A 21,119-nucleotide genomic window follows, 5' to 3' on the forward strand; every position below is an offset into this window, starting at 1 on the left:
TCGAGGACGGATATTAAAGGTGCACGAAGCAGCTTCTTTTTATTCTAGGGCAACCAGGAGATTGCTCTTCTTGCCCAAGCGTAACGTTCCGCCGTGGGTATGTTATGGAAGTAGGTAGTAATGGTAGGTAGCCTGCTTAGTTGTAGTGGCAGTACTCTCACAAGGATGTGAAGATTGTGTGTAGATTGATAGATGTTGTTGAGCCAGGATCGTAGGGTCAGGCAAGGGTGGTGGTGGTTTATAACGACAACACGAGCGTGATGGAAGACTGACGTCGAGAGGCCAAGGTCAGGTCAAACTGCGAGCGGTTGGCGTGATGGGGAGTGTATAAGTGGGCGACTGAAGCAGCATCCGATGCAGAGGCGGCCTTGGATGCTCCCAGGAGAAGGTGGATCGGCCGGCGGTAGTGTAGTATTAGAATAGTGGGAACAGCCTTTTTATTCCCTGCCGCAACACTAACAAGTGATGTGCGCAAGACGTCGTTAATGAGGGTGTGGAGAAGGAAATAAGGCACGGAGTATCGATAAAATGAAGTGGGAGTCGTAGTAGCATGGGATGCCGCAAAAGGGTTGAATGTGCCTGTATTATACTGTTGCTGCCCGGCCGCTGCCCCAGTAACACGTCAATGGTCTCCCACGGTGTCAGTAATCGCAGAGCAAAAGTAACTTTCTGTGCCTATCTTGACGCCGAGCTACTGCAAACCGCAGGATAGCAACAAGCGGTACGGTAGCAAAGCTTGGAAGACGCAGGCGGGAGGAGCTCGCAATCGCCCGGTAACATGAACATGGGGCCCCGGGCAGCCAATGAAAGCCACTGCCAGAGCTTCGTGAAGGCCAAGCTGAAAGAAGGGGGGTTGCTTTTTTGGAATTCTGGTCTAGATCCTTCTTGGGCTGGTCCGGCCTCTAGTTTGATTCGCCCGCGGCCTGAACAATCTACTGTAACATTTGGGCGCCAAGGGGAGGCGAGAACAAGGAAGAGGAAGAGGAGGGCGATGCAATGCGAGACGGAGCTTCCTGTTGCCTCTGTTGTCTTGTCGGAGAATCTCTTCTGCCTTGTTCTCTGTACAGTAGGTACAGCATGCTAGTCTATAAGCCAAACATTAAGGTTCTGGACGTTGGGGAGGCAAAACCAGCCCAAACACACGCCAGCCCGTCCAATGGCGCAGATGCGGGTGGCGAGGATGGCGGGCTCAGCACCAGACACGCTGCAGCAGATGGGGCCCTTTGTTGGCAAAACTTGGCTTTCTGGATACGAGTCCACTCGGGTGGTTCTTAGCCAGCAACAAGCTTCTCGTTTGGGGGGGCCCTGCCTTGCCTTGCTGCTTTTGCGGCGGGCGAGTTGGACGATGGCGCTGCTGCACGTTTCGATGGCTGCTTGGCTTGGGTGCTTTTGCTCAGGGCTGGCCGCGGTGGGTCTTTGGAGGAGAGCCCGTTTCGAAGACAGGGAGGGGAGCCAGGGTCTCCGGTTTTTTGATTAATATTAGGCTTACACGCTGCGTGCTTTTTCGTTGCGCTGGTTTTCTGCGCACAGTGGATGAACTGACTTGATTGTATCCGCTTGAACGGAAGGGGTGAAGGCAATTAGCAAGTCAATATAATCTCAAAAACGCTCAATTGCCGTCACGCATCAAGGAGGCGAAGAAGCCGGTCCAAGACGCGGAAGCCTGGCTGGCTCAATATCAACACCAGCGGGTCATGAGGCCTCGCCTTCGAATCCCAATTGCTAGTACTAATAACACTGCAGTGCAATGCATATGCCATGCAACTGCAGTCGCTCGAGATGGCGTTGGTGTGGCAAGTATCAAGGCAAACTGTGCAGCCGGACTCGCGGTGTGCGGCATGGAGGTGCATGGAGCGAGCTAATTGAACTCTTGCCTGCGTGGGACAAAGACAGGGCAAACTGAGTTTCTGTTCATTCAATGTTATCAGCACTTGGGCTCGTGCAATTTGCGCCATAGATAACGAAGCGCCCTGTCCCGTTTCCTGGCCCCCCCTCCCGTCCGAGATTTTCAAGATAACACGGCCAATGAGACCGGGACGAAGCGATAACGACAGCCGGCTGCTAGTGCTCCGTGATATTTGACACATCTCCAAGATATCTGCGTCTGTACCCAGGCAGATGAGCACTAGGTACTGCTTGGTGGCTGAGATTGAAGCCCATCCCCCTTTGCTCCCGCTTCATAGTTGCATTGCTGTAGCACTCATCTCGAGCCCAGAGATCGATCAGCAATCAGCGTGTACAACCGGCCCTGAGACACCTTCTATTTTTGCCTCGTGATCCGCGTCCAGACCGAGTGATCGGCAGCAGCTCCAGAATACAGCACTCACTCGGCTGTATCAATAGACCCCCCTGAGTATCATTTCCACAAGACAGAGCCGATCACTGGATATAGGCCCAAATAGCGGCAAGATTGGCACAAAAAAGTCCACGGCATGCGGCCTGCAGCCGGAGCCGTGTCAGTTGACTCGAAGCTGTCTAGAACATTGGGCATCGAGCGTCGTCAAGCAAGCGCAGGCCTTACTATACATGTCAGTTTCAGACTCCCGCGTCTGCTTGTAAAACATCGACGCCGGAGATGGTCTCCGACTTTGCAGCGTCGCATGCAGCATGTCCAAGTCTGGCGAGAAATCCTACCTCAGCCCACCTCGTGAGGCTTCAAAACTGTGCCCAAGGCTAAATATGCCCATGCCGTTGTGCTTCCGTACGTGCGGTATGTGCTACGCGTATTCTGTGCATCGCTTCTCACGGGACCACCGGATAGTGCTGCACATATGTGAGGATTTGCTCTCCAACGACGACGTTTTTACTCTCGCGACTCGGCAGCGTTGCAGTGACTCCAATAATTCCCCTCCTTCGTCGTCAGCTCAGCCCGTCAGGCCAGGCCACCAAAGCTTCAAGCTACCAAGAGGAACTCTCCTCCCATGTACTCCGTACAGCCGCTAAAAAGCTTATCACATCCGACTCTGAGCTTCTTTTCGTCTCAAAGCTGCGGCGGCCCCCAAAAGCTCACTCGAAAGCAGTTTCCTATAACAGGTCACGTTTATCTGAGACTCTGTGGCACTCTGCCGATCAGCGATGATCTCTCACCCACCAACGTGGGCTCGCTAAAGTCTTAAGAAAAATTTTCACTGAACAAAAACCCCAACGTTGACCGTTTTTTCCTGTTCCTTTATCCCTGCCGCTGCGGAGACTTTGTCACATTTCCTCGCTGTGAACAGCAAAGAAACGCAAGACAGGTCAAATTGGCTCATGTGGTGGAGCTTTTTTGGAGTCATGCAGGATACTGCAGGATGCTGTACCTTCACGGAGCTTTCTGTAACTCTACTAAACCATCGTCGACTTCCGAACCGGGGTATCAGTCTGGAGGCTGGAAACTCTGCCCATTGACTTCTCCAACCGACGCCTCTCCGCTTCAAAACTGTGCTCTCTCCCCACCGGAAATGCACTGCTGCAGGGAAACCTAACGAAATGGCGGCGCAGTGCGTACAGCTTCCATCGCCTGCTCCAGACCACAGTCTCGAGCAACCGGTGTAGGCCGCAGTTTGTTCCCATTTGCCAGCCAGCAACGTTAGTCTCTTTTTCCCCGCAAGTGCGACTCCCGCTTCAATGTCCGTATAGGCATGAGCAGAGTACGGAGTGCATATTCTCCCACACGCAACGAGATCCAATGGTTCCGGTGAACACACCACTGTCGGGCCATTACCCGTCTTCCGCCTCTGAAACCGTAAGATGGCATAGCTGCTTACCTACGACTTATACCGTACAAGCACTGTAAGCCAGGATGAAATCGGAAGCCCTGTCACCTCATGCCAATTGTGTCTTGTGTCTTACTTCCCCGGACTTTTGGGTCCTGTCCATGACTTCATCCTGTCTTGGCTAGAGCATTTTGTCGACGAAATTCCTCCGGCCAACAGGGTGTGCTCCGATGCCAAAGACCCAACAACTGCTGTTCCCATCCCTGTGCTTCACACATCTGTACATGGGTAAAACCGTTTTGCGGTTTACATGACGTCAACAGTCGGTGAGAATTGCATTTGCCATTGAGCAATCAGCCTATATTTACTTTTCATGTGTTGAGTTTGTGATGCCTTCGAAAAACTTCCGGTTGTGTCTCCCGACGATAGCCTGATGAGCCGCATCGGTTCCAAGAGCTCAAGAAAGCCAATTGCTGTGTGGCTTGACCCCCAACGCGCCACCGCCTTATTTCTTGTCCCTGTTGCCACGGCGTTGACTGGCGCCATCGCCGGCGCGTCCTAGGCGAAGTGATCTGTTGGAGCTACCCTGAAGGTTATAACCATTGACGTTGTATCGTTTCATGGCTTCATCAGCGGTTCGCCGAAGAAATCCAAAGGTTTGCCGCGGAGATTGCATTTGCAGCTTCCTTGATGGGGTTGTAATTTGTAAATTACTTTCTGTGCCGCAGTCAACTTACACTGTACATCACTATTGTAGCGCCCCCCGTTTGAGGTATCCGTGTAGTTCATGTCGGCGACATCAAGATTAACGACGGGTTATGATTTGATCTAATTGGGTCAGAGCTTAGACACTTTGCAAATTCTAATGGCAACCTGGTCGTTGTAGAATGGGCCTTGTTGTTGGTCACGCGACGGTATCTCGAATGAGACATCTTCCACCTTTAGCTTCTCTTCCTCACACTTTTCTAAAAACACTTGGAACGTCTGCAGGTTTCGCTGAGTTGCCGCAATAATGACCTCAACATGAGGATACAGTTCAAATAGCTCCAGTAGCGTACTGACAAGGTCGGGGATGATGCTCGAGTCGTACGTAATATCAGCTCCGAGGACAAGGTCCAAGGGACGGCCGCCGTTCCACCGCTCTTCTTCGGTTCCCTTGAGTGCATATCCCCACTTGAGATCCATGGGCGTTATGGCACTTGAGCCTTCGAGTTGATTCAGAAAGAAATTCTCGGGGAGGTTGTTGATGACATCGTCTGACCCATCCGATGCTATGATGTGTGTTGAATTCAAGTACTTTGCGCATAAGATGGAAAGATATCCAGTGCCCGTCCCGAGTTCCAAGATTCGTTTCCCGGAAACAATGCTGGAGTCCTGGCAAAGAAGCTGTCCAAGGTGAAGTGCCGCTTCCCAGGTCCTCAGTCCAGTAGTTCCAGCGGCAGAGATGAGAGACCGATTCTCAAACAAGGTAATGTGAGCCTCGTGATCCGGTAATGATGCGACATGGTAGACGACATGACACTTTTGCTGCACGGCATCGGCCTCATCCGGGGCTGGTGTGGATAGCAAGACTGAGAGGGAGGACATGAGACCATCGGAGACTCCCTGCTCTTCACGTCAGAGACAGTCTTATACGGCATCTGACGGACATGGGGTCGGGCAACTTACATGCTCATCCCAGTCCTCAATACTTGCCTCAACGCGGGAGACAAGCTCTTTGAGCACTCTCACTTGATATCGGAGCGGTGGAGGGCCAGCAGAAAGAGCGCCATCGGCAAACAGCCTCTCATAGATGGCATCTTGAACATCGGAGCATCGGAGGTGTTGAGGCTCGGGATAAGTCAAGGCCTGCTCAAGTTGGAGATATTGATAGCAGAAGCGGTCGACTTGACTCTGTGATAAGGCGTCCATGGTTAGACGTATACATGAAAAGTAATTAAACACGCCCTGAAAACACTGAGCTCTTTCGACATAGTCTTCACATTTTTGCTCAAGACTTGCTCTGCAAACCCTCATCCATGGCGATGCTACGATCGCAAATGGTGGAGCACGCAGTCGAGTATCCATAATCGCTTGCAAGGATTGATTGGCCAAGCGAGCGGGGACCGACAAGCTACAAAAATAGCAGCCAGGCCATTTGCCGAGCTTTACCCTGCACGTGAGCACACAACTAATTTTCGCTGCTTACATAACGCGCACACACGCACGCTCCGCAGCTCATCTTAGGGTTGGGACCCAGACTAAGCGACACGAGCGTGTGCTACGGAATTTTCAACGCCCCGGTTTTAGTTTTGCGGCGAGCCCTTTCTCCCACGACCGAACCACGACGCCAAACCGCCGAGTCTCTCCTTCGTCACTTTTCTCAACGAGACAAAGCATCGCAACCATGGCGGATAACGACGCTCCCGTTACCCTGCGAACTCGCAAGTTCATCCGCAACCCCCTGCTTGGCCGCAAGCAGATGGTGGTGTGAGTGAAATCCTCAAAAGCCTCTCGTCGTGCCGCCGCCAGATTCGAATTCGCCCGCCATTGAATCCCTATCCATGAGACATCCATCGATCTTCGAGCCTATTTGTGTGTGCGGAAAACCAAGACGGCTGCCATTTCTTGTCTGCGGATATTGATTTGCTGCCTCGCACAATCTCTGTTGCAGAATTGAGCAGCGACTTTCGATTGGGTATTGGATTGGATAGCGGACGATTTGGAGCGAACACAGCGAAGACGAATCCTGATGGACGGCGGCCAACGACTTGAACCACAACTTCAACTCTGAAAGTTTGACTGACCTGTGATTTTTCAACGAATAGTGACATCCTCCACCCCGGCCGTGCCAACATCTCCAAGACTGAGCTCAGCGAGAAGCTCGGCAGCCTGTACAAGGCCCAGAAGGAGCAGGTCCAGGTCTTTGGCCTGCGCACCCACTTCGGTGGCGGCAAGACCACCGGCTTCGCCCTCATCTACGACTCCCCTGAGGCTCTGAAGAAGTTCGAGCCCAAGTACCGCCTGATCCGTGTCGGACTCGCCACCAAGCCCGAGCGTGCCAGCAGACAACAGCGTGCGTCCAACATTCCACTGGCTCTGCCTCTTTCCATCTTGTGCTATTTTTTGGTTGGCTAACTTGACATTTATAATACAGGCAAGCAGCGCAAGAACCGACAGAAGACCCTGCGCGGAACCGCAAAGGTCAAGGGTGCCAAGGCGAAGAAGGAGAAATAAACGCACAATCTTTAAATGGTTGCTTGCTGGTGCTGGAGAGGAGGTGCGGGCGTGGCGCTGCGGTACTACTGGGCATGATTGCGCACCTGCGAGTGCTGCAGACTTTTTTCTCGGCATTAAAAAAAATCTACATGTTTTTGTCGATGGAACCTCTAGAAACGGCTTTTGTTGGGATGGGAGTCCGTCCCATGGTGTGTGCCTTCGATACACTAGCATGAAATCAACGGTGTTTTCGGGTTTACGGTCCAAATCTGTGTCCTATTATTTGTGGATTTCCAGACATGTGCTGGATAAGATGATTTTGTTATGATGACCGGACTCTCCAAAATATCGGTGATGATCAGTGGGCAATTCAAATGAACAAAAAAAAAACTTATGAATGAACGCTGGACTATCGTAGCAAGTGGCTGTTTCCCAATATGGTCTTAATGATTTGATATTCACGCTGTCTAAGAAAGAAATCTTTACAATAGAGAAACACTCAATCGATGCATGCTAACAGTAGAATATATCTTTACCCAAACTACAACAAAACGCCAGAGGTTCCAATTTCACGTACGCACACAATTGTCAGTTAGTTACCGGTAGCTCCATGGAAGCGCAGAGATCTAAAGGACCAAGTCACAAATACAAAGGAAACAGCAGCCAAGCCAGCAAAGATAAAGTACACCCAGCCATGACCGCCCAGCCAGGTATTCAGAGCTTTGTTGACAATGGGGAAGAACTGAGCCACCAAAAAGGTCGCAACGTAATTGACTCCGAGGCACCAGCTCTGAGTCGCGCCCACAGCCTCCTGGCCAACGAGCTCTGATGCCAGGATAAAAGGAACAGGGCCCAGGCCCACGGCGAAAAAGCCGACAAAGACAATCACGGCCAACGCTGACAGGATCTTGAAGCCGAACACAATGGACAGAGCCAGGACAAGAGCGCTGCTGCCCTGGCCAACGACGGATGCGATGAGGCATGTCTTTCGTCCCAGGCGATCTGGCAGGGGGGGGAACATGCGATGGTTGTCACCAGGTTGACCAGCGATACCAGGATGCTCAAGAGAGCAGACGAGATGGGCAAAAGGTCGGCAAGGAGGGAGACGGAGTACATGATGACGGAGTTGATGCCGCAGAACTGCTGCACGAACATGATGCCCACCAGAGCAATGATGACGGGCCGAGTGCTGGGATCCTTGGCAACTTGCAGGAAGCCGAGGTGGACGGGCTCGTTCTTGGCCGAGGTGGCATTGGGCGGGGGGACCTCGTCTGCGCTCTGAGCAAGAAGGCCCTCTTCCTCTCCAGAGGCGGATCCGTCACGGCCCCAGACTTCGCTCTCCTCTCTGATGTCGACGGCCACGCCGCGGATCCTCTGGAGCGTCTTCTTTGCGCCGGCGACGTCGTCGTGCGCGGCGAGCCATGCCGGGCTCTCAGGGACGATCAACAGGCCAATTCCTTGCGCGGCGGCAATGAATGCTCCAATGCCCAGGTTCCACCTCCAGGCGCTGCCGTAGCTCAGGAAGAAGCCCAGCGTCTGCGTGATGAGAATGCCAACGTTGATGGAAATTTGCGTCATGAAGCCAAAGAAGCCCCGTCGATCCGGCGGGCACACTTCGCTAATGTACAGCGGCACAATGACCGTCGACGCGCCAGCTCCGATACCCGACAGGAACCGACCCGATGCCATGACGAAGACGCTGCTGGCGATGGTCTCGACGGTGGATCCGGCGATGAAGAGCAGCGCCGTCACGCGCATGGCGAGGAGGCGGCCGCGGCGAGAGGAGAAGGGGCCGGCGGCCAGGGCGCCGATGAGGCCGCCGATGGTGAAGACGGAGGAGACGGTGGCGAAGGCAGCCTCGTCCATGGGGATGCAGTCGTCGACGGGGGCTTCGTGGACGGAGGTGACGAAGCTCCTGAGGAGCAGCCGGGCTGCGGAGATGGACTTTCGGTGGCAGGTGATGACATCTTGGGGAGCGTTGAGTTCGGCCTGTGTGGAAATTGATTTTGTATTAGCTTCTAGCTTCTTTGACAGACAAATGGATGGGCAGCAGAATGCTAGAGGTCATGTGTAGCTTGAGACATGAGAAGCAAGCGGTGAATGCGATGCGTTGAGGAGAGGAAACACGAAACGCACCAAGTGGAAGCCAAACTGCAGCGACCCGAGAGTCGAGATTGCGATGAGGATGACGAGATACGCGGTGACGCCCTGGCCCGCCATCTTTGCGAGTTGGGCTGTAGTGGTAGCTTTTGATAGCTGCCAATAGCTCGAGATGAAGCGATGATGGAGGTTGAAGCAGCTGGGTCGCTCTATGGGCAATGATCAGCTGCAGTCAGCTTTGGATAGGCCAATCAGCTGTGCCGTAGTGGGGGAGCCGCGTTTGGCAATCAGGGTCTTGGCCTCTTCAGCACTGATAGCTTCCAGTCTGCTGTCTATCTATATCAGAGAATATCGAATGTTGGTATTTGCGTGGAAACCATTCTTTATCAAATAGCATCATACCAGCGTCTCATTAGAATTTTATTTTCTCTCCTGTCAAGGCAGTGTTGTGATCAACTCTTGTGCAACGTAAACCACGATGTGCGCATCGTGACCACGTTTGCACTACCCTAGAATTGGCTGAATGAAGCATGTGATTCTAAGTGTTGGCAGAGCTAGATGGTAATGATACATCGAGTAGGTAAAGATTAAATGTAATTCTTATTATGTCATTGGTAATTGAAATCCATATTACTATTGACTGGAAATATTGTTCTCGTATGATCTGTGCTTACTCTAGGTATTCTGTAGAAGATCACTTGTCATATGCTGCAAATGAATGACAAGCAGATAAATGCAAACGAGCGAGAGACAAACAGGTGCAGATGTCTTCACAAAGCGCCAATTTGTTGAATTGAATCTATACATTTCATTGATAGGGCGTCATCCATCCAAGTAAACATCTAACCAACTTTTACTCAAGCCTTCTTAATCATCTCATGGTATATCCTCAGCTTTTACCCATCTAAGCACCTACACGTAAAGCATCATCACAATCCCAGAAAATCAAGCATCATCTGCTCACCCAAATTCTTCAGCACCTTGCGCCCCCCTGATGCTGTCCGCCTCAATCCGCGCCACGATGCCCGGCTCCGTGATGCCCTCGTCAACCCACTGCTGCACGGCCGGGTGGTCAAACAGCCGGTCGAGATACCTCCCTGCCTCGCCGTCCAGCTCAATGCCAAACGTCTTGCACCGAGACGCAATGGGCGCGTAAAAGGCGTCCGCCGCAGTGAACTCCTTGCCCGCGAGCCACGGGCCGCCAAACTTGCCGATGCCCTCGTCAAAGAGCTCCGTGAGGCGGTCAATGTCCCGCTGCAGAGCCTCGCTCCGGGGCCCGAGCTGGATGCGCAGCGCCACGTTCATGGAGCAGTCTGTGCGGATGCCGCCGAAGCCAGAGTGCATCTCGGCGGCGGCGCAGCGGGCAAAGGCGCGGGCGAGCTTGTCGCGCGGCCACACGGCTGGGTAGGCCTCGGCGATGTATTCGATGATGGCGAGTGAGTCGAAGATGGCGGCTGAGGAGGAGTCGTCGATGAGGCAGGGCACCTTGGCCGAGGGCGAGAAGCGGAGGAACTCGGTGCGCTGGCTGGCGAGGTCGGAGCCGAAGAAGACGAGCTTTTCGTCAAAGGGGATGTTGAGCGCCTTGAGGAGGACCCATGGCCGCATTGACCACGATGAGTATCGCTTGTTGCCGATGTAGAGCGTGTAAGTCATTTTGGTGGTTGTGGTTGGCGTTGATGTCTTTTCTTCGAGGTTGACAAGGACGATCCTAACAATACAATTGTGAAGACGTGGATTATTTATGTTGAAGAATAGATGGGCCAGATGGCTCTCGAGTCACTCGCAACTCTTGATTCACGGTCCAAACACGAGTGTATCAAAACAAAAAGCCCTTAAATTGACGAAACTAGTACAATTTTTTCAAGCCACTTCCTTTCCTGGTAGCAAACACCGAAGACTCATACATTTCTCGCTCTAAGCATATTGGAGTTCGTTTTTGGGCCAACGGACCGATTCGCATTCGTCAGACAGTGGCTACCAGTTGATTTCTTCTTTCTTCTCTTCTTTCAATTGTCATGGCTGGTCTTGTCGCATTGAGACATGGCAAATAGAGTGCGAGGTGAAGATGCATTAGTCAGCCATTTGTAGCCGAGGCGAGCTAGTTCTCTCTTCATGGGCCACAGGGCTGAATATTTCTTCCGGCATGATAGGTGGTAGCATTGAAGTAAGTGACACTCTGTATACAGATCTGATACACGGGTAAGATCTCTTTTAATCTTCTTTTTAAAGTTGATTACTCACTTCACATGCCAGCTGACACAGCTCCCTTCCCATCATCTGCTTCTCCGCGATTCGGACGCCTCAATCTCCAAAATTCGAGTCAGTCTGCCGCGGTTAGTTCGTCCCAACCCGTTTCACCCGTCAATCCCGCTTTGCCCGCTTATGCCGCTTGATAAGATGGGATTTACATAATGAGATGCGCCTTACCCCGTACAAAGCGGTTGGTTCTTCTCTGGACGACGGACTTTGCCCTCCGTCACTGCTAAAGATGCTCGCTACTTTTCGCTTTTGTTGGCTTGTAAGCGGCATTTGAGCGGCAATTAAATGCGATGCTAGGCTGGCTTGGGTGTAGACACGCCTTACCGTGGACCATTTGTGCGTGGAAATCATATTGCCGTTTCGGGCAAGTCTTGGTCATGCCGTTGGTTGGCCAATGGGTGCAAGGTCAAGCTCGCTTTTTAGATGCTATCTTTTAGTAATTGGCATCTCTGTCGGTTTATTTCAGGATTTCCCTTCTCCGGCTGGAGAAAACTGGACCCGCGCATCGTCTAGCAAGCAACGGGGTTCCCCCACAAGACACTGAGCGGCGATGCATTCATGACTTCGGAGATCGGACGGCTGTGCCCGCATCTGGATTTCCAATATCAATGGCTCGACCCCAGAAACTCGTAGTCCAACACATCTTGTCAGACACTTGTATATGATTGCTGCTTCTCGAATGCTTCTGTGCATGTAGTGGCTCCATTTCGCTGGCAAAGGTGTCATGAGCGCTTCACTTGTCTCGGCTTATATGTAAGCGTCGCATTCCTCCCGATTTATCATCCTTCTCCAGGGTCGTAGCAGCGACATCGGCACGATTCTCGAAAAACAAAACTCTAGCGACAATCAGGCTCTCATCACTTGGCTCTTACTACAAGGAACACGTTTGTTCTCCTGGAGAACTTGGGCCTGTCAGATACCTGGATTGGCGACTGACATCATGACACTTACACCGCCGGCAACGACAGACGCAGGATTCATCGAAGCGTCTTCAACAGACGACGATGTAGCCCTGGAGCAAAAGATCAACATGACGGACGAAAAAGCACGGGAATTGGGCCCTGAAGCGCCAGCCGCCACTGGACCGGCCGTAGGACCTCCTCCCGACGGCGGCCTCTGGGCATGGCTCCAAGTTGTCGCCGGCCATCTCGTCGTCTTCAACGTCTGGGGCTACACCATCAGCTACGGCATCTTCCAGCCCTACTACGTGGAAACGCTCAACCTGGGGCCCTCGGCCGTGTCTTGGATCGGAAGCATGCAGGCCTGTCTCATCTTCCTCGTCGGCACCGTTTCCGGCCGCGCCTTTGACGCCGGATATCTCAGACACGTCCTGGCTGCGGGTCTGCTGATGCAGCTGGTGGGCATCTTCACAACGAGCGTGTCGACCAAGTACTGGCAGCTCTTTCTCGCGCAGGGCCTGTGCCAGGGCATCGGCTGCGGCCTCACGTTTGCGCCAACAATTGCCCATGTGTCGACGTATTTCTCCAAGAAGCGGATGCTGGCGCTGGCGAGCGCGGCTTGCGGCGGTGCCACGGGAGGCGTCATCTTTCCCCTGATTGCGCAGCAGCTGATGCCCAAGATTGGTTTTGGATGGACGGTGCGAGCAATGGGGCTGGTGGTGCTGGTGGCCAGCGGCATTATCCTGTTGCTGGTGAGGCCGAGGCTGCCTCCGCGCAAGTCGGGCGCTCTGGTGGACTGGGCGGCGTTCAAGGAGGCGACGTATGTGTTGTTTGGAATCAGCATGTTCTTCACGCTCTGGGCAACCTATTTTGCGTACGACTATGTGAGTTTCCTCTTCATTCATCTGCTATGTCATGTTATTGGAATGTTCTAACCGGCCTTGTTTCCAGGCACGCTCGTACTCCATCGACCGGCTTCACGGATCTCAGTCAACGTCCTTCAACATGCTCATGATCATCAACGTGGTTGGCGTTCCGGGACGACTCATACCCGCATACCTGGCCGACCGATACTTTGGCGCCGTCAACGTCTTCATCCCCACGATTATCTGCACGGCCATCTGCATCTTTGCGTGGGCAGGTGTCGATTCCATCAGCGGAGACTATGCCTGGGTTGCCTGTTTTGGATATTTCGGCGCCGGCGTGCAAGCTCTGTTTCCGGCGACTACGGCCAGCCTGACCAAGGATCTGAGCAAGGCCGGGGTACGAATCGGCATGATCTTTTCGATTATCAGCGTTGCGGCACTGACGGGGCCGCCATTGGCAGGAAAGCTGATTGTTATTGCGAATGGGCGTTATATCGGTTCGCAGATCTGGGGAGGTGTGTGCTTGCTGATTGGAGCTGCGTTTCTGATGGCTGCGAGGTGGACGAAAGAGCGGGAGCTGAGGAGCAAAGAGGACGTGGCGTCTGCATAAAACTGATTGATGAATAAAAAGTGAAGAAAATCATCAAAAGAGAACGAGAAAGAAAAGCATGGCATTTTGTTGTTTGTTCAAGTATATAGAGCTTCGAGTTTCTGAGATGATGTTATGAAAGACCCCGCTACAATACCGGGAGAGCAGTTTAATCGTTAATGAATAGAGATACATACAAATTACAACGCCTTATGTTAACATGTGGTCTTATAGAAAATAATAATTGTGAATGAGACAACTGAGAAATTAGATGCAGGATTACAGGCTTACAGTGCTACAAATCTACTGGTGTAGAGCATGGTGCCTCTGCCCCGCCAATCTGAAAAATCTCCAACAGCATCAAGCCTCAACTTTCCCGCCCCAAAACCGCAGCATCACAGCTGTCCTGCCCGTGGACAATGTCAGCAGCGCCTTGGATCTGCCGCAGCTGCTTCCGGGCTCTGCGACGCTCCCACCAGCTGCAGATTGTCCGCTTCTCCTCCAACGGTGCGCTGCAATCGCAAATCGCAGACTCTCCCTCTAGCTGACTGTTGAAACGCTCAAAAAGACGCCTCCACATCTCTGGCCCCGAGCCTCCTCCGTCGCGCCCAATCTCTCTCCGCAGAACACGATGACCTGCAAAAGAGCCTCAACAGCTCCTTCGACGCCGGCAAGGCCAAGCGCGCGGGCGAACTGGGCCGCGTAGCCTCTGCGCTGCGGGCCTGGGAAAAGGCCCAGTCGTCAATCACGGAGCTTGCGTCCATGGCGGAGGATCCAGAGCAGGACCCGGACCTGGCGTCGATTGCGCGGGATGAATTAGAGGGGGAGCGAGCAAAGTTGGATCTGTTGGAAAAGAGGCTCCAGGAGAGCCTTACGCCTAGACATGCCTTTGCCGATCTGCCCTGCATGGTTGAGTTTCGGCCTGGGCCGGGCGGTCTCGAGGGCAGATACTTCACCGATACGCTCTTCAAGATGTACAAGGCAATGTGCGTGCGACGAGGCTACCGCGCCAACGTGCTCAAGTACGAAATGGCCGAGGCCGCGGGCGACCAGTCCTCTTCCTCTGGCGAGCAGCCCGTCCAGGAAGCCATTCTCGAGATCCAGGATCCCGGCGCATACGACATTTTCCGCGGCGAGGCGGGGATGCACCGCGTGCAGCGCATCCCGAGCACGGAGAGCAAAGGCCGGGTGCACACGAGCGCGGTGGCCGTGTGGGTGCTGCCTTCGTTTCCCGAGGGCGGCACTGGCGGCGACAACGTCGACGTCGATGACCCGGAGAGCGACTTTTACGTCAAGCCGGAAGAGGTGAGGATTGAGACGATGCGGGCACGGGGTGCTGGCGGCCAGCACGTCAACAAGACCGAGTCGGCCATTCGCATGACGCACATCCCTACCGGCACCGTCGTCTCCATGCAAGATCATCGCTCGCAGCAGCGCAATCGTGAAGATGCATGGAAGGTGCTCCGTTCCCGCATTGCCACGCAGCGGGCCGAGCAGCGCGAGGAGGAGGCCGCCAAGCTTCGGAGCAGCGTGCTGTCGCAGGCGCAAATCACGCGAGGCGACAAGATCCGCACGTATAATTACAACCAGGATAGGTGTACGGACCACAGGGCTGGGCTGGATGTGCACAACTTGCCGAATGTGTTGGAGGGAGGGGAGACGCTGGATAGAGTGATGGAGGCTGCGAGGGAGTGGCTGGTGGCAAGGGAGGTTGAGCTGCTGGTTTTGGAGGAAGAGGCCAGGACGAAGAAATGAGCAATGAGTGTAAGATGATGACTTGGGCTGTATCATGTACGTCTTTGTTCTATGGATGGACCTTGTATAATATTCTCTACATATATGTGCATGTATAGATGCCCGTTCCCAAAAAGATGGAACAACGGCACATGTATTTGTATTCTCAGTATATAGATCCCATTGACGGCGATTCACAGCTTTCGTCTTGAGCCATCTACCAATTATAGAGGTACTAGGTACGCATATAAACATCTCCGCTTGTTTGTAACATTCCAGGTAGATACACGCATGTTTCCACCATTATTCCATGAGTGTTCTGTCCGCCGTAACTCCAGATGATTGAGCCGCTTCCCAAATAGCCCCAAATAAGACAACCGTTTGCAATAGGTAGTGTCGTAATTCCAATATCGTACAGTAGAAGAGAAGAAAAGACGGCAGAAAAACAAAAAAAGAAATTATCATCAAAACAGGCATGCCGTCGCTTGCAATGTAAGACCTTCACATTAACCCTCCCAGCACAACCTTGCCTATGCCCGCCACTTCAGACTTGACGTGCATCCTGCTGTGGTCTTCAAAGTCCTTCACCACGCCCTGCACAATGATTTTGCGAATCCTGGAATCCGCCTTTGTAAACAGCTCGGCCACTGGCGCCGTGCACTCCCTCGCCGACGGCACCAGCGCCAGAAACTTTGTGTAGCAGTCGATGAGCACATCGCACAGCGTCGCAAACGTCTCGAAAAAGTCCGGGTCAAAGGGCAGCGACGGCGTCAGCAGGTACGTGTACTCCTCGCCGGGGAGCAGGTCGGACTCCGAGGCCGCAAAGTTCATGACCGCCGGGGCCGGGCCGCCGTTTGTCGAGCCGGCGGCGGGCGATTGGTGGCCAGAGCCGGAGTCGTCAAAGGTGACGTCGGCGGATGTCGAGCGACGGGTCTTCATGCCGGGGCGGCGGAACATGTTGGGCAGGCGGGCGCGGCTGAGGGCGGCGTTGGAGGAGTCGCCGTGGAGCTGCTGGAAGGAGTCGAACTCGGCGAGCAGGGCGTTGAGGCAGCGCAGGAACTCGAGCGGCGTGGACGAGTAGAGGTCGTGGATGGTGGGGATGGAGAGGCCGAGGAGGAGGTAGTTTGTGGCCTTGCGGGAGAGCTTGCGGGGGTCGAAGCTGGGCATTCGCGAGAGGTCGGGCTTGTCGAAGAGGTATGTGTTGAACCAGTAGACGCGGCCTTCGTGGCTGTCGACGTGTTAGCCGTCATTCACACGACAAGTCATATCAGAAAGTCGTATTAAGAGTACAAGGAAAAAGGGGGGACACGGCACTCACGCCTTCCGCAGGTAGTCCAGCGTCGACATGCGCTTCTGGGCCAGCTCCGTGATCTGGTGATGCAGCACCTGCGTCTCGCCCTGCGCCAGCGCCCACATGGTGCTCGTCATGCCTGGGCGGCCCTCGATGGGCGTTGCAGGCGTCATGGCCGTCATGGCCGAGCCGCGGGGGATCATGGTGTTTGCCAGCTCTGCGGCCGAGGCGCCTTCCGCGGCGTCCCTGTGATCTCTGTCCCGGTCGCGGTCCTTGTCCCTGGCCACAATCTTGGCCGCCGCGGCGAGGGCGTAGTCGGGCAGAGGCGGCGCAGAGGCGTTGGTGACACCGTTGCCGTTGGCGTTGGACGATGGCGTGGCAGTCCCGCTGGCGTTGGCGTTGTTGGCGCGGCGTCGCGAGCCGGGCAGCGAGGCCTTGAGCGACGAAAAGGACGCCTTGCGCTCCTTGCTGCTGGAGCGCACCACGGACAGCTGCTGGTCGGGGCGGTCGTGGCTTCGGTCGCGGTCTCGGTCTCGATCTCGGCCTCGTTCGCGGGTGGGCAGGTTGAGCGATGCTGGACTGAAGAGCGCGCCCGCGGCGGCGTTTGACGGCGCCATGTCCCTTTAATGGCTGGCACAGGCAATGGCACCACCGCTAATGATCCTTGGGATCAGATCAGGGCGATAAGCGGCGCTTAATTTTGGCTGCTGTTTTGGTGTTAGCGAAGATCATGCCGGTGGCGTTGGTCCAGTCTGCGGTTGGCTGGCTGCTAATTACGTCCATCAATTGAATGCAGGACAATTGATCTCTCGCAAAACACAACACTCCAGCTTCAAGGCAACCACTCACTTACTGGCTGGTCAATGTCCCCCTTTTGGCCGCTTTGCCTTGCTCGTATATGCTCTCTTCTTCTTTCTCTCGCTCTTTTTTTTCTTCGCGTGTTCCGTGTCAGTTCATGGCACCAACAGTCGCGTCGATATCAAGCACGGTGAATGGCATTTGGCGGTAGAGGAGACGTTGGCCTTTTGGCTTTGGTGCCAGAGTCGCATTCTCTGTGACATTGCCTATCTGGGCTGTGATGTGACGGAGGAAGCGTCCATGCGCCCAGGCCAGGGAAAAGCGTTATTCCGGGTTCATGGTCAAGCCAGGCGGTTTCATCCCGACAGGCTCACTTTATCACGTTGAAACAGCCAAGGACTTGACAATGCAGACACTACGCGAGCACTATGGACAGGAAGAGCTTTGGATACTATGCACTGGTTCTGCGATGATGTAAAATACAGCATAAATGTAAACAAAATTGGTATCACTGACAATTATAGCCGACTGCTCCTCATACGGAAAAACAACAACCATCATCATCGCCATAACATCCTCAACTACACGGCCTTGTCGGCGGCAACATGGACTTCCTGCTCGACATGCTCCAGCTCGACGCCCTTGTTGAGCACATGCTCCACGTCCGCCTGGCGCTGGTCCTCGCTGACGAGGCCAAACAGCACGTCCATGTCCTCCAGCGTGCGGCCCTTGGTCTCCTTGATGAACAAGATGACAAAGGCGCACATTCCGCAGCAGAAGCATCCAAACATGATAAAGGTGCGCCAGCCAATGTGGTTGACGGCCGCGGGGGTGATTTCGGTAATGACAAAGTTGAACAGCCACTGCGTTGCGGCGGCGAGACCGACGCCGTATTCACGTAGACGGGTAGGGAAGATCTGTGTATCAGGGAAAAGACGTCAGCAGGTGGTATATCGTCAAGTTTTGCATGAGCCGCTTCTTACCTCGGAGACGTAGACCCAGGGCGTGGGCCCCCATGACGCAGAATACCCAATAACGTAAAGATAGATCATGACAACCATGGCGATGGACGCCGAGGAAACATTGGTGCTCTTTGGGTCCGGCGGGTGCGTTGCGAGGACGGCGCCGATGATGAACATCATGCTGGCCATCCAGATGGCACCGGCGATGAGACTCTTCTTGCGGCCCAGTCGGTCAATGCCGAGGATCAGGAAGAGGGCCGTGGCAACCACCTTGACGGTGCCGTACACTCCAGTTGCAAACAGCGACGAGTTTGTGCTGCTGACGCCAACTGTCTCAAAGATCTCGGGGGCATAGTATCCGATGCTGTTGGTTCCGGAAAACTGCTGCCAAAACATGATTCCAAAAGCCAGTGCGAAGCGGTTCCAGTTGCCCTTCTTCAAGCACTCCTTCCAGGTCACGCCCTCTGTAAGGGCCATCTCTTCCTCGATCGAGGCGCGAATCTCTGCAATTTCCTTGAGCACCTCGGGGCTGTCTGGAGCCTCGTTGCGAATGTAGGCTAGAGACCGCAGAGCCTCCTCGTGACGAGACTTTTTCATGAGCCACCGGGGCGACTCCTTGAGGAAGAAGAGGCCGCAGAGCATGAGGCCGCCTGGCACAAGCTGGAGACCGACGGGTATACGCCATTGTTTTGTACTCTGTTTAATGTGCAGGGCCACTCCGTAGTCGAGCCAGTAGGCGAATGTGCTTCCGATGACGAGGAACTCCTGGAATAGACCGGCGACACGGCCTCGGGTGGCTGGCGGGCAGTTTTCACTGACAAACACCGGGGTGATGGAGCTCATGCCTCCGACGCCGAAACCGGCAATGACACGGCCGCCGTAGATCTGGCCAATCGAGTGTGAAGCGCTGGTCTGGATGGCTGCGCCGACGAGGAAGATGATGGTGAAGAGCATGAGGGCATAGCGGCGACCGAAGCGTTCGTTGATGAATGCGGCGGTGATGGCGCCGAAGAAGCAGCCGGCTGTGAGGAGAGAAACTACGTTGGATGCGATGTGGGCATTTTCGGATGAGGAGAAGCCGCTGGAGTCGGTAGGCAGGCCAAAGTCTTGTTTGAAGCTCTTGAGGGCGAGCACACTGCCCATGACACCCGTATCATAGCCTTGGGAGTTTACAAGTCAGCAGTGCTCGTCTTGTGAAGGTTGCTTGAGAGAAGGGATAAAGTAAAACACTCTGTGAAAAGACGAGAGAAGACGTACCAAAGAGCAGCGAGCCCAGGTAGGCCACCGATGTGAGTACATAGACTCGATAATTCTTGAAGAACTGCATTGTGGCGACTGTTCTGGTGCAGCTTCCCAGCAACAACAAAGAACGAGTCCTCTACACGAGCTGGAGGGGGTCTGGTCCCCTTCATATATACACAGGCACGGCCGAGCACATGATTGGAACATGTATTTTAATTTTGCATTCCTCACTCTCATTGGGAAGTGAGTAGCACCACCCTTGAGCAGGCTGGTCATGCAATACTATATCGGAGTGGCACACTAACTTGACGTAGCTGTTCATCCGTTGGCGGGATAAAGGTGGATATACCACGAGCAGGGCCTTTTCTCTCAGTCTCCATCCACAAACAAGTACAAGTACCTATTTTTCACCTTCTTTTTCCTGGTAGCTGCTGGCCTCCTCCAACCCCCATGATACCCCATACTGGCACTCGGACAGATTCTGGGGTTCTGGGGCAAGGCTTTGTGGAGGAGCACAGATTGGGCGCGGCGCCTGTGTTTCCGCACCAACAAATCAGGAAGAAGCAGCTAAGCGATCCAATCCCGAGCAAACTCCCCGCATGAGGAGCAAAGTCCCCGCACGCCACGGCCCCCAGACACTTTTTTCTTCGGCCAAGGCTCGAGATTGAGTAAAAGGGCCTCGCTCAGAACCACCCCGAGCTAACAAGTTCGCTGGGAGGCTTGCCGAGATGCCGGTGGCGCTGAGATGGATTTACCCGCCAATGAGGGCAGAGCGTTTATGCTACTAATGATCTCTATTAGTAAATCATTGTTTTTGCCCGCTCCTGGATGAGGTGAAGAGAGCTTTTCGCGACTCAGTAGAGAGACTGTTGGTTGTTGAACGCATGAGAACAAACACACGGTTGGGAAGTATCTCGGTCACAAGGCGCCATCTCCAAAGCTTGGGGCACTCCCTGTGGCCAGTCAGCTTCAATTCCATGGCCGGGGTGACATCCAACGCTACACGGGCACATGCCAAACCGCCGCATAAGCAATCTAGTTGCGCAAGGGGTAGCCTTCCCATAGGCCTGTTGTGGACGGTTGCGGATGGCTACATGTGCATCATGGAGATGCTAGCCTTCAATAATGCTGGAGTTAATGCTGCACCTCGGGGATCTTGTCCCGAGTTACACGTACTTTCCCTCAGCTAAAGACTTCTTCTCCATCTTCACAGATGCTGTAGAAGCTCACAATTCGGTGAGGATATGGAATGGTTGAAGCGGATTCATGGAAAATTTGGCCCCGCAGTTCTAGCTGAGCTTGGTTTCTCGCGCAGAAGCTATTGGAGATCCCTTTGTTAGAAAAAGTATATCTTATTACCGCGTTTCCCTCCTTCAACAAACCCTTGGTAACTTGTAACTATTAGGCGCCACTGGTGCTGTTCGATAGCATGAATCGTTTCTTGGCCCCACACGTCCTCTTATACTAGCTGTTGACTCTGAGAAGA

At 53.9% G+C, this 21,119-nt stretch overlaps 9 protein-coding genes across 9 annotated transcripts; 3 read left to right on the forward strand and 6 right to left on the reverse strand.

Annotated features, from left to right (window-relative positions):
- Positions 1 to 1,509: 1,509 nt before the first annotated feature.
- On the reverse strand, positions 1,510 to 5,863 carry TrAtP1_007113 (uncharacterized protein). The gene is made up of 2 exons (XM_014082105.2): positions 5,364 to 5,863; positions 1,510 to 5,300 (listed from the first exon to the last, which is right to left on the reverse strand). Exons 1-2 carry the CDS (start codon positions 5,760 to 5,762, stop codon positions 4,533 to 4,535), a joined length of 1,167 nt encoding a protein of 388 aa, XP_013937580.2. The 5' UTR covers positions 5,763 to 5,863; the 3' UTR covers positions 1,510 to 4,532.
- A 96-nt stretch (positions 5,864 to 5,959) lies between these two features.
- TrAtP1_007114 (40S ribosomal protein eS24) lies at positions 5,960 to 7,308 on the forward strand. The gene is made up of 3 exons (XM_014082104.2): positions 5,960 to 6,164; positions 6,503 to 6,750; positions 6,832 to 7,308. The coding sequence occupies exons 1-3, from the start codon at positions 6,082 to 6,084 to the stop codon at positions 6,909 to 6,911; spliced, it is 411 nt and encodes a 136-aa protein (XP_013937579.1). The 5' UTR covers positions 5,960 to 6,081; the 3' UTR covers positions 6,912 to 7,308.
- Positions 7,309 to 7,331: 23 nt separating this feature from the next.
- TrAtP1_007115 (uncharacterized protein) lies at positions 7,332 to 9,318 on the reverse strand. The gene is made up of 2 exons (XM_014082103.2): positions 9,030 to 9,318; positions 7,332 to 8,882 (listed from the first exon to the last, which is right to left on the reverse strand). The coding sequence occupies exons 1-2, from the start codon at positions 9,111 to 9,113 to the stop codon at positions 7,779 to 7,781; spliced, it is 1,188 nt and encodes a 395-aa protein (XP_013937578.2). The 5' UTR covers positions 9,114 to 9,318; the 3' UTR covers positions 7,332 to 7,778.
- Positions 9,319 to 9,953: 635 nt separating this feature from the next.
- TrAtP1_007116 (uncharacterized protein) lies at positions 9,954 to 10,646 on the reverse strand (the record flags this gene model as incomplete). The annotated part of the gene is made up of 1 exon (XM_014082102.2): positions 9,954 to 10,646. The coding sequence occupies one exon, from the start codon at positions 10,644 to 10,646 to the stop codon at positions 9,954 to 9,956; it is 693 nt and encodes a 230-aa protein (XP_013937577.2).
- Positions 10,647 to 11,169: 523 nt separating this feature from the next.
- Positions 11,170 to 13,808, forward strand: TrAtP1_007117 (uncharacterized protein). Its single transcript, XM_014082101.2, has 3 exons — positions 11,170 to 11,192; positions 11,247 to 13,035; positions 13,103 to 13,808. Exons 2-3 carry the CDS (start codon positions 12,193 to 12,195, stop codon positions 13,625 to 13,627), a joined length of 1,368 nt encoding a protein of 455 aa, XP_013937576.2. The 5' UTR covers positions 11,170 to 11,192; positions 11,247 to 12,192; the 3' UTR covers positions 13,628 to 13,808.
- A 217-nt stretch (positions 13,809 to 14,025) lies between these two features.
- Positions 14,026 to 15,361, forward strand: TrAtP1_007118 (uncharacterized protein; the record flags this gene model as incomplete). Its single annotated transcript, XM_014082100.2, has 2 exons — positions 14,026 to 14,113; positions 14,175 to 15,361. The coding sequence occupies 2 exons, from the start codon at positions 14,026 to 14,028 to the stop codon at positions 15,359 to 15,361; spliced, it is 1,275 nt and encodes a 424-aa protein (XP_013937575.2).
- A 480-nt stretch (positions 15,362 to 15,841) lies between these two features.
- On the reverse strand, positions 15,842 to 17,248 carry TrAtP1_007119 (uncharacterized protein; the record flags this gene model as incomplete). Its single annotated transcript, XM_014082099.2, has 2 exons — positions 15,842 to 16,568; positions 16,659 to 17,248. The coding sequence occupies 2 exons, from the start codon at positions 17,246 to 17,248 to the stop codon at positions 15,842 to 15,844; spliced, it is 1,317 nt and encodes a 438-aa protein (XP_013937574.2).
- A 667-nt stretch (positions 17,249 to 17,915) lies between these two features.
- TrAtP1_007120 (uncharacterized protein) lies at positions 17,916 to 18,289 on the reverse strand. The gene has a single exon (XM_066113389.1). The coding sequence runs from the start codon at positions 18,218 to 18,220 to the stop codon at positions 18,011 to 18,013; it is 210 nt and encodes a 69-aa protein (XP_065969475.1). The 5' UTR covers positions 18,221 to 18,289; the 3' UTR covers positions 17,916 to 18,010.
- Positions 18,290 to 18,305: 16 nt separating this feature from the next.
- Positions 18,306 to 19,888, reverse strand: TrAtP1_007121 (uncharacterized protein). Its single transcript, XM_066113390.1, has 2 exons — positions 19,649 to 19,888; positions 18,306 to 19,551 (listed from the first exon to the last, which is right to left on the reverse strand). Exons 1-2 carry the CDS (start codon positions 19,716 to 19,718, stop codon positions 18,386 to 18,388), a joined length of 1,236 nt encoding a protein of 411 aa, XP_065969476.1. The 5' UTR covers positions 19,719 to 19,888; the 3' UTR covers positions 18,306 to 18,385.
- Positions 19,889 to 21,119: the final 1,231 nt, after the last annotated feature.

This window comes from Trichoderma atroviride, chromosome 3 (assembly GCF_020647795.1).
Source record: "Trichoderma atroviride chromosome 3, complete sequence".
Classification (NCBI taxonomy): Eukaryota; Fungi; Ascomycota; class Sordariomycetes; order Hypocreales; family Hypocreaceae; genus Trichoderma; species Trichoderma atroviride.

What these genes read in the sequence shown, in the direction of transcription:
- TrAtP1_007121 (XM_066113390.1), bottom strand. Translation starts at nt 19,718, where the DNA reads ATGCAGTTCTTCAAGAATTATCGAGTCTATGTACTCACATCGGTGGCC. An exon ending in CCTGGGCTCGCTGCTCTTTG is followed by an intron (nt 19,552 to 19,648) that starts GTACGTCTTCTC and finishes TAAACTCCCAAG; the next exon opens with GCTATGATACGGGTGTCATG.
- TrAtP1_007114 (XM_014082104.2), top strand. Translation starts at nt 6,082, where the DNA reads ATGGCGGATAACGACGCTCCCGTTACCCTGCGAACTCGCAAGTTCATC. An exon ending in GGCCGCAAGCAGATGGTGGT is followed by an intron (nt 6,165 to 6,502) that starts GTGAGTGAAATC and finishes TTCAACGAATAG; the next exon opens with TGACATCCTCCACCCCGGCC. An exon ending in GCGTGCCAGCAGACAACAGC is followed by an intron (nt 6,751 to 6,831) that starts GTGCGTCCAACA and finishes TTTATAATACAG; the next exon opens with GCAAGCAGCGCAAGAACCGA.
- TrAtP1_007120 (XM_066113389.1), bottom strand. Translation starts at nt 18,220, where the DNA reads ATGTTTGGATGCTTCTGCTGCGGAATGTGCGCCTTTGTCATCTTGTTC.
- TrAtP1_007113 (XM_014082105.2), bottom strand. Translation starts at nt 5,762, where the DNA reads ATGGATACTCGACTGCGTGCTCCACCATTTGCGATCGTAGCATCGCCA. An exon ending in TTGAGGACTGGGATGAGCAT is followed by an intron (nt 5,301 to 5,363) that starts GTAAGTTGCCCG and finishes CGTGAAGAGCAG; the next exon opens with GGAGTCTCCGATGGTCTCAT.
- TrAtP1_007117 (XM_014082101.2), top strand. Translation starts at nt 12,193, where the DNA reads ATGACACTTACACCGCCGGCAACGACAGACGCAGGATTCATCGAAGCG. An exon ending in CCTATTTTGCGTACGACTAT is followed by an intron (nt 13,036 to 13,102) that starts GTGAGTTTCCTC and finishes CCTTGTTTCCAG; the next exon opens with GCACGCTCGTACTCCATCGA.
- TrAtP1_007115 (XM_014082103.2), bottom strand. Translation starts at nt 9,113, where the DNA reads ATGGCGGGCCAGGGCGTCACCGCGTATCTCGTCATCCTCATCGCAATC. An exon ending in TGCAGTTTGGCTTCCACTTG is followed by an intron (nt 8,883 to 9,029) that starts GTGCGTTTCGTG and finishes ATTTCCACACAG; the next exon opens with GCCGAACTCAACGCTCCCCA.